This window comes from Agelaius tricolor, unplaced genomic scaffold, assembly GCF_023055355.1.
Source record: "Agelaius tricolor isolate 1412-34295 unplaced genomic scaffold, bAgeTri1.0.p SCAF_11, whole genome shotgun sequence".
Classification (NCBI taxonomy): domain Eukaryota; kingdom Metazoa; phylum Chordata; class Aves; order Passeriformes; family Icteridae; genus Agelaius; species Agelaius tricolor.
Genome location: NW_027269271.1, coordinates 25194069 through 25203674, shown reverse-complemented (window position 1 = coordinate 25203674; position 9606 = coordinate 25194069). Strand labels below are relative to the sequence as shown.

General features: G+C 44.5%; 1 protein-coding gene across 1 annotated transcript; it reads right to left on the bottom strand.

The window, feature by feature from the left end:
* Positions 1–700: 700 nt before the first annotated feature.
* On the bottom strand, positions 701–7833 carry BTF3L4 (basic transcription factor 3 like 4). The gene is made up of 6 exons (XM_071436730.1): positions 7679–7833; positions 6513–6576; positions 5570–5683; positions 3371–3572; positions 2089–2148; positions 701–1205 (listed from the first exon to the last, which is right to left on the bottom strand). The coding sequence occupies exons 1-6, from the start codon at positions 7822–7824 to the stop codon at positions 1159–1161; spliced, it is 633 nt and encodes a 210-aa protein (XP_071292831.1). The 5' UTR covers positions 7825–7833; the 3' UTR covers positions 701–1158.
* Positions 7834–9606: the final 1773 nt, after the last annotated feature.

The window sequence follows — 9606 nt, the reverse complement described above, 5'->3', positions numbered from 1 at the left end:
TCCTCCTTATGCCTGAGGAGCATTTGTGTTTTGTAAGAAGCTACTACATAGATGACACCAAACCTAGAGGTAGGTTATAGGCCAAGGTAAGTTACAGGCAAAAAAAAGAAAAAAAAAAAGGAAAAAAAATCCCTTTAGAGCTAGTCACTGCACAGACTGCCCAGCAGGAAGCAAGGCAAAGTGTCAACAACTCTTTCCTCCCGCCCTAAACATTGTTCACACAGTGCATTTAGTTCCTAGCGCCCTAAGAATGAGAGTGGATCATCAGCTGCTAGTAAATGCAGTCATGCCAAGAGAACAGCTTGAAGTTATTCAAGCAAAAACCTGTTACTGTGCAAAACTGGTGCACTGGACTGTTACCAACCAGACCTCCAAGCTTAGGAAGTGACCCGACAGTAGAGAACCAAGGGGTTTTTCTTTTGACTGGGAAATACTTTAGTAACCAACAGGAGAACATATTGCTAAGTCTACATGGAAGGAGTCAAATATCAGCTTGTATCAAAACTTTAGAGACACAAAAAAAAAAAAAAAAAAAAATTGAAAAAGGTTAAAAAAAGCACACTTTGATGAGACCAAGTTTTTAAAAAGTTACTGTACCAAACAAGCTGCTAAAACAGCTCATCTCCCCTAAATCCTGGGATCAACACAAGGTTGATAACAAATATGTGTACATTGAGAAACACACCTGCAAGTACAATAGTTACAGCAAATTAACCCCAAGTTTTAATGGTGTATGTAATGCCTTCAGGTCACAAAATGTGGACAAAACGTTCATCTTAACTCCCTCTGTGCACTATTTGGTGATAATCAAAGTAATGATGCTGAAGATTCAGTTTATTTCTACTTCCAAAGGAAAAGGGTAAATGGTTAAATATGTGTTCTCCAATTTGTTCTCCACTATACGTACACCCACACACATACACACACCCCTCAAACTGCACTGACATTTCTTTTTGACCAAAAGAGTAGATCCTGGGAGTAAGTGCAAAATGCAAAATCAACTGACAGAAAATGCTGAACAAACAGCATCATAAAAATACAAAATATTTATATTACTGAACTATTAACAGATGATGTTCTCTGTTTCTTTAAAACTTTGGAACCACATAGCTGATTTCTTAAATCTAGTCCATGCCAGCTTCCAGAACTATTAATGTTTTAGTTAGCTTCATTCTTTGATGCTTCATCAAAATTTTCTACGAGATCTGAAAAAGATGAAGATATTTAATACAGTAATGCCCAAAGAAAAAAAAAATTACAAAGTAATTGTAAGTTTAATGAAAATGCATATAATTACAGGAAAGGTTAAGTAATACTTAATTACACTTAGGGAAACCATGTCTTTATAGGCAGATTTCAAAGGGCTTTAGAAAATATTGTTTGTTTAAACATACACAAAAAATTAGAAATGCAGAAACACTCCAACAGTGAAAATTCTAACATTAAGTGATTAAGAGCTGATTTTCAAAGGTGCTCTACTAGCTGCAGTTGAGTTTTGAGCATCAGCATTCTGTAAAAAATGCCTGCCATTTTAGAGAATTGAATTTTATGCAAGGTCACAAAGAAATGAACCAGTGCCAAGGCAGGAGGAACTCAATCTCTGGTTCACATGTAAGTTATTTTGGCTAACACACCATCCCAAAGGATACAGTGGAATGTGATTATTGATAAAATAGTTATTCACTGACAAATAAAGAACTTATCATATTTACTTCCAGACACACTGACATAAGTCTTTTTTCTTCTGCTACAGAAATAAAAATTCCCACTCCAGACTCTGATACAAAAACAACCTGGTAACGATGCCAATTACGTCAATTTGCAGTCCTAAACCCCTGTTTGGATATTTAGATACCTGTTCAACCTCACTGAAACTACTTTAACCTAGTTTCACTCAATAATTAAGGTAGTTGCACAAGGTAATCTACTTTTCAAAAGCTGGAATCCCAAGTCATATTTTAATGCTGTCCTATATAAGAAACCTCCTTCAGCAAGTGAGGAGTATGATCACATCAAAAGCTACACATTTAAATGAATGAATCAAAATATTTCTATCTTAAGTGGACATAAAAGTGTCTGTGTGCCTACCTGGGACATCATCATCTTCTTCATCAATATCTTCCGATTTTGGTGCTTTACTATCCAACACTATAAGAAGAAATTTGGTGCTGAGTTCTCATAATACAGAATCAGGGACACTCACACAACAAAATAAAAACCATACATGTGAAAAAAAGCAAGCACTTCCCCAATCCCCAGTAGTGACAAACACACACAAATGATCAGGTACTGAGAGTTACCAGCATGACCAAAAGGTTTCCTTGGGGACATTCTGACAGCAAAGCATTAGCAGAGCCATCTTCAGATGCTATGGGGTACTCATAAAGAGTTTGGAAAAGATCAAATGATACAGAAAACATGACTGTATCATGACTCAATCTTCTAAGTGAAGTTCCATGTTTCAATGCAACAATAATATGGCACCAACCAGTGACCAACACATCACTTGATTCAAGTATGTTTATGATGATCCATCTCTCTAAATTTTAGAAGGTATTTTATACATTATTAAAAAAGAAAAACAAGCCCTTTACTTTCACCTAAAGTCTGAACATGAATGTTGGAGAAATTAAAACTGATTTAAAAGGAATAACTGTGTGTTGAAAACATTAGAACAGGTGATGTATATTCCATTCCAAACACAGACAACTGCAACACATCCAACTACAGTCATCTTAATGGCCTTAACAGCCTAACTGGAACTGTACCTGATCTTCATTTTTTAAGACTACAGTAATAGTTATACCACATACACCCTTCCACCCATGCTCCCAAGGTTTTAAAATTAATAGAAAATAAAGAATCATACGCATAACTGTGATTTGGTTATTTTTTTTTTTAGTTTTACATTAAAACATTGATTAACTAGTTTTTTTAAGTCTTGGTTGGATTCCAAAGTGAGTTGTAGAGCAGAAGAACATATTTCTTCTTTAATTGCAATAGAAAGATGTTTTGTATGGACGAAAGAAAACAGAATATATTTCCTGACAAAAAGAACTGGTTGAGTTTTCCCAAGTAAAAACTTGCCTTCCCCTAAGCATTCTGCCATACACAGCTGTACACCTGCTATCATAGCATGCCAGATTTACCCATTTCTTTTAAATCAGGGCCTGCCTATGTTATCTTGAACCAACAAAGATAAAAAGAAAGTTCTTCCCCCACCCTCTACTTCCACAACAGTGGCAAATAAATAAAGGCACACACACACTTCTGACTTTTTAAGTCACATGCTGTTATTAAATTTGGGTTAAAACTTTCAGTAGTTCATAAATCCTTTAAGTCAGCTATGCAAGATTCCAAAAAGACCTACCTTGTCTTGGGAATTGTTCAGCTAACTTCCTGAGACTTGTTAAGCTGTCAGCACCAAGCTGGCTTAAGATGCCTGGAAGCATTTCTGTGATCGGTTTAGCCTCTGCATGACCAGTAATGGCAAAAGTGTTGGCAGAGAGGGAAGCTTGAACCTTGGGGTTGTTGAAGTGAATAACTGTTCCATCATCTTTTATCATGTTCACCTGTTTAAATATATTAATAACATTCACCTAAGTGTTGCAGCATCTTGTTACAAAAGCATAATGACTAAAATCTAGATTTGAAATATCAAAGTTACAGAACTAGCACTCCTCCAAAAGGACAATATAACCATGATAAAAGCACCTGGAATTACCACAAAGCTCCAACCTTGCCAGGTCAGGCTAAATCACTGCCTTTCACAGGTGCCTGTGTCACCTACCAGGAAAATGTTCCTGCTTCTTCCCAGCTGGCACAGGCACAGGACTCACACTGGCTCAGGGCAGGGATGCACACACAGCTCTGGGGGATTAGGTACCAACTCCACTGGAACACACTTCCAGTACCTCCCCAATAATTCCACAAGGGCTCTGAAGACTAAGGACACCACACAGCGATCCTGCTCTCCTTCCCTGGCCTTCTGAATCACCACGAATTCTATCTTACAGCCAGAGCAGTGGCCTGCTTTACAAAGCTGAAAAGCTTTTTCTTCTAGGCATGGATAAACTATTATGCAAAAAATAATTGTCTGACCATAGGAAGAGAGTTTGGCCAACACAACAGTGGTATTAAACTTACATGAAAAAATTATTAAGCAATGTTTTTAAGTTACAGGGAATAAAGAGGGATTCAGAACTAAAGATGAGATCTAAAATACAGAAACATCCAAGTTCTCAATCCTCACACAGCAGGAGAGTTCCAAATATGTTTTGAACAGGAAATCCAGGTGTGTTGCTTTCCTGCAAAACTAAGCAATATCCTGTCCTTTGCCCATGGGGAAACGGTAAAGGCTTCAAGCACAGTTATCCTGTTACTTAAGAGCCTCTTTCAAAATGACACAAATGTGTTACTCATGCTTGACTCAACATGACTCTTCTAGCTGCACGAAGCTTACCAAGGTCAGCCTGCGTTCACTTGAATAAAACATTCCACAATTATGTCTCTTGCTATCAAGGTAGAAACACTTTGCATCATCTTCCTACACTGAGATATTTAAATTCCTTAATAACTGTGTCTGAATAAAGATCATGTGCTCTGTGCACAAAACCCCCCCTGAACATACACTAAGAACTGTGTCTTTCTTTAGTTCATATAGCTCTGCTTATTTTTATTCAGCTTAAGAAAACAGACAAACTGAACTGTTCTGTACCAGAGGTCTGAAAACTTACAGGCAAACCTCACTGAATCTGCATTTGCCTTTGGAAGGGAGGAATGCACTTAGTGACTTCTGCATGCACCTTGCAATCCTGCTTCAATTAATTAACCACAGATTAAATCCTGCACTCCTTTAACCAAGTAGTACAAGTACTACAGCTCCACTGAGCTCACGATGGAGAAACCTCCTCCTCTTCCCATGCATGAGGGTCACTCCCTACACTGTTATGGAAAACATGTTTTATTAATACATGTAAATTAGAGGGATTCAAGGAACATCTGAAACCTTCACATTCCCACTTACATTAACATAGAAGCTGTTTCTGTAGAGTCTCAGCAGTGCTTTAAAAACATTTCCTGGAACTACTGCAAACAATGCCAGCAAGTTCTGTGTAGTAAAAGGTCCTAATTTTGATAATACAGACTCAAGCTCTTATTCAAGGTGTTTCTAAACTTTCCTTCATACTCTGCACCACACTTGCTCTAGATGTGCCTGCACAGTCCATGTGCATTTACTGCTCTTCTCTTTAGAGCAAGTTCACAAAAGTCAAGAGTGAAGAGAAGTTTTGTTCTGTAATGAATGCTGACACACAGAGCACAGAGCTTACTACCTCCACCACACACTGCCTGGCCAGCAGAACCTTCACCTTTCCTTCTCCAGACACATACACATTTATGCCAATGAGGCAATGATACATCAAACAATGTTACCTCTCAATAGCCCAATCTCTATGGTTTAGCTTGGAAGATAAAACTGTTGTCAAAACCAAAAGCAAACCCCACCACACCACCACCAAAGTTCAATGAGTTCAATTTCAATCAGGAAACATTTATTTTTTCACTCTACCTCTTCAATGCCAGCAATGTTATTTACAGCCAGTTTTTTGAGGGAACTCTGAAGTTTTTTGTCATCAGCTGTAGCTGTTCTGTGCACCACCTTCTTCTTTCTGCGAGCTGTTCCCTGGGAAGAATCAAGAGGCAACAGTCATCCCTACTCAAAATCTCACAACAGTAATTGCAAAAGTCAGGGCACAGTCTGAGCAACATCTTTCAAGTTATGAGACATTTCTGTAGACAAAAACACTTCTTAACTTATCTCCCTTTACCTACAGCTTTGACCATCATTCCCAATTATAAGTTTTTTCTTAAGCATAAAGACCAAAGAAATACCAAACAGCAGCACATTTTCCCTTTCGCTAACCTAGACTAAAAAATACTACTTAATATTAAGCAACACATAACAAAGCTTCCCCAAGATATTTTTTCCAAATCAAAGCACTAACACAGTGATTTATATAGCCCCACTTTGGCAACCAAGTCATTAACACTTTCAGAGTGTTCCACAGACAGCAATTTTGGAATTCCTGCTTGGCAAACTTTTGTACAATCATCCCTGTGACAGGGGATGAGCGCCCACACTGAACACACTACATGCCTTTTTACTGGTCACATTAACTACCCATTAGAGCTCAGAGAAAAGAAACAGCTCAGTGCACAGCCAGTGCCTGGAGCAGGCACAAAGAAGAGAATCCCCAGCAGGAAGACCATAAAGGCAGAACTCGAACACCCAACAGGTGAGATTAACCAGAGTTTTCACAGGTCACAACAAGTCACTGAATTAAAACAATGCTTGCACACTGGAAACTGCTCATCCAGCCATTGTGAACTGAAAGAAACTTGCATTTCAGGTAGCTGCACTATAGGCCAGATCACACAAAACCTGTATTTAGTCAAGCCTAAGCATATTTTTTTTCTTCTCTTTCAAAAGCATCTCTGGTGGTTTTTCTTACCTTTCCTCCTATTCGGACCTGTGCTTGAAGCTTGGCCAGTTTTTCTTGGTTCATAGTGCTATGTCTAAAGAGCAAAAACAAGTTCAACTTCACATCAAAACAGTAACAAAAAAAAGTCACAGTCCATTTAAAGAGTACTTTTACAATTGCAGCAGATTTTTCAAACTTCTAGAACATCACCCAAAACAAACACACAAACCAGAGCTTTAAAGCCACCCCACCTAAGCAATCCACGGCGGTCCTGCAGTAGAAAGGACCCACATTTAGCTAAAGAGTCTGTGCCACGATGAGGCACAGACTCCACAGGACATTTCATTCTGCATCAGGCCAAGGTTCTCATTTCCAGAATGCCAGTTTACTGCTGGAAGTATTTAACTGAATTACAGGCTCCAACCAGACCCAAACCAGCACATACAACACAACTGGGTCTGGGAAGCCACCTTATCTTTACGAGGGTCCAGGGACACGGTCACTACTAAACTACCTGGGATAGTTTTCATATAATGAATCTATGATACTTATGACTAATAAGCAAGATCCAAACTCTGTGAAATTCGTGTATGGACATATTTACTACATGAACTTCTGGTAGCTTTACATCCAATACAGTGACTGGGAAGTTTGTCCAGTGCTTCTCCCACGGGTCAGGTGGGACCTTTAAAGGCTGAAAGCCCTGAAAATCCATAATGGGTGAAAAAACGCCTCAAGCCTCCCAGCAAAAGGAATGCGTTTCACTGCTCTGCCCCAGCGAGTCATCAACGATCCCCGGAAATCTCCGCATGTGCTTCGTGCCGGGAACGGCCGGGGCAAGAGCGGGAGCGGGGCAGGGACCGGCGCACGGAGGCGCCCCGCGGGCGGCGGGAGAAGGGGCTCAGGCTGCAGCCCCAGAGCAGGGGGAGCGGGAGGGGAACGCGGCTCATCCCTCAGGAGCCCGTGTACCCGCGCTCCCACGGGAGAGCCGCGGCCCCGCGAGCCAGGGCAGCCCTCGCACAAGGGGCTCCTCGCTCGGCCTCTCCTCGGGGAACGGCCCAGCACTGCCCAAGGGGATTGGACCGAGCTGCCGCGGCGCCCCGCCCGCCTCAGGCCGGCAGGGCCTCGGCGATACCGGGACGCGGCGATAGCAGGACACGGAGACAGCGGGACACGGGAAGAGCGGGCCCCCTCACCTGAGCGCGGCGGAGCCCCCGCTACCAACACGCGGCGAGAACAAGATGGCGGCCGAGGAAGGAAAGAGAGGCGCACAGAGAAAGGAAGCGCTGCGCCACGTGACGGCGCCAGCCCGCCCGCAAATGGGCGGGCCCGCCCACCTCATTTACATAGAGGTGGAGGGTATGGTGCGCAAGGGTTCCTGGGAGTTGTAGTCTCCAGGGAGCAGGAGTCGCCCGCGCTTCGGGGCAGGGAGCGGTGCCCTGTGACCCAAACTGGGACGCGGCGCTTCCAAACGTGTCACCACTCGCTCTGTCCCCCTTCGTGAGCCTTCCCTCACACTATGCGCTTGCGGTCGGGTTCGCCTTCCCGCCAGCTGGGCAAACTCAGGAGAGAGCAGCGCGACAAAAGGGTTTATTTCGGAAGGAGAGAATAAACTCGGAACCATGCCCCTCCCACCACCGCCTGCTCCCGTCGGGATAACGCTGGGGTTTGCCCAGGGGGAGTAACCAGGGCTCTGGGGCTCCGGTGCGATGACTCCTGCCCCTGGGGTCCCGGCTCCCTGTAAGGAGCTGAGCTCATCCCCAATCCCCCACCACCGTTCCCGCCGGCTGCCTCCCCCGGCTCCCCCGGGCCGAGCCGTCAGGGCGGCGTACCGCCCACATCCGCCACACATCACTTCCTGGGCTTTAAAACACGGGGCAAAAAAAAGACAAAAAAAAAAAAAAAAAAAAAAAAAGTCCAGCTAAGCGGGTCCTGTCCTGTCCGGAGGTTCGGGGCCGTACCCGGGTGCCGCCGCTGCCCGCGCCGACAGCATGAAGGCTCAGCCCGCGGCAGCCTCCGTCCTCTGCCTGGTGCTGGCGGCCTGCGCCGCCTCCGCCGCGGGAGGGCTCGGAAAGGGTCAGACAAACGCTTTCTTCGGGCTTTCCCCAACTTCTGTCCCCATTCGGGCGGGTCCGGTCCCTTCAGCCCACGGGGGCCGCCGGGCGGGGGCAGAGGGCGCAGCTTCGGGCTCTGGAGGTGCGGGGGGGCTTTGCGGGGTCTCCGCCGCTGTGGTTGGGTTCCGGCTGAAGCGCTCCTGAGGGGAGCCCCGGGGGAGCAGCCCCGCCGTGCCCAGTGCCCCGTGCCGGGCTCCTGGCAGGCGATGAATGGCCCTTCCCTCTCCGCCTCTTCCCTTGCCCTTCGTGACCGCTCCTCACCTCGCTCCTGGCTTGCCCAGGCTCCTTGTCTAATTACCGTGTCTAATAGCCCGGTTCAGCCGGGGCCGGGCTTCAGCCCAGGTGGTGGCTTTGCCGTAGAGGGTAAATCTCCTCCTCAAGGCTGGTTGAAACCAATTTGATCAATGACAGCAAAGCTGTGGTGTGGACCCCAGCCAGCCATTCACCCTTTAATTCCCCAGATGACTTTCATTCAAAAGATACACTCTGTAATGTGTTGGGCAATGCTTTCAAAAACACACTGAAGCTCACCACAAAGTGGGGTTTGTTTTAAATATAGAAAAGCTTTTGAAAACTGTTTCCCAGCTAGAACAATAGAAGGTTTTCCCTGTTTTAACATTTTGTGTTTGACTGAAATAGCTGAGGTGTCAATATTCTGGGTAAACGTGACTTGTGCTAATCCAGCTGGGTTTTGCTCTGGGATGTTGTGCTCGTACAAACGTGGTCCTGTGTCGGGGGCTGCCTCAGCACTTGCTGTGTGGCTGTGAGGGGACAGGGATGAGGCGTCCCCACCTGCTGTGAGCTCATCTGTTTGATGTGTTGCATCACTTATGCTCATATTTGCTCATATCAGCAGAGATCAGGTAACACAAACACTGTGCCACTGTCCTCACCTCCCGGATGCTGAACGGAGGTGTCCCAAAGACTCGCCTTGTTTTAGGCTTTCTCCAGCTTCTTTGCCACAGTTGTCTGCTGGAGACAATGTCCACTTTCCCCTGTATCTTCACTGG

Bases quoted from the DNA above. Each gene is read 5' to 3' on its own strand.
- BTF3L4 (XM_071436730.1), bottom strand. From the start codon at position 7,824: ATGAGGTGGGCGGGCCCGCCCATTTGCGGGCGGGCTGGCGCCGTCACG. The intron at 6,577-7,678 runs GTGAGGGGGCCC...TTTGCTCTTTAG, and splicing joins GGGGGCTCCGCCGCGCTCAG to ACATAGCACTATGAACCAAG. The intron at 1,206-2,088 runs GTAGGCACACAG...CATCTTTTTCAG, and splicing joins AGAAGATGATGATGTCCCAG to ATCTCGTAGAAAATTTTGAT.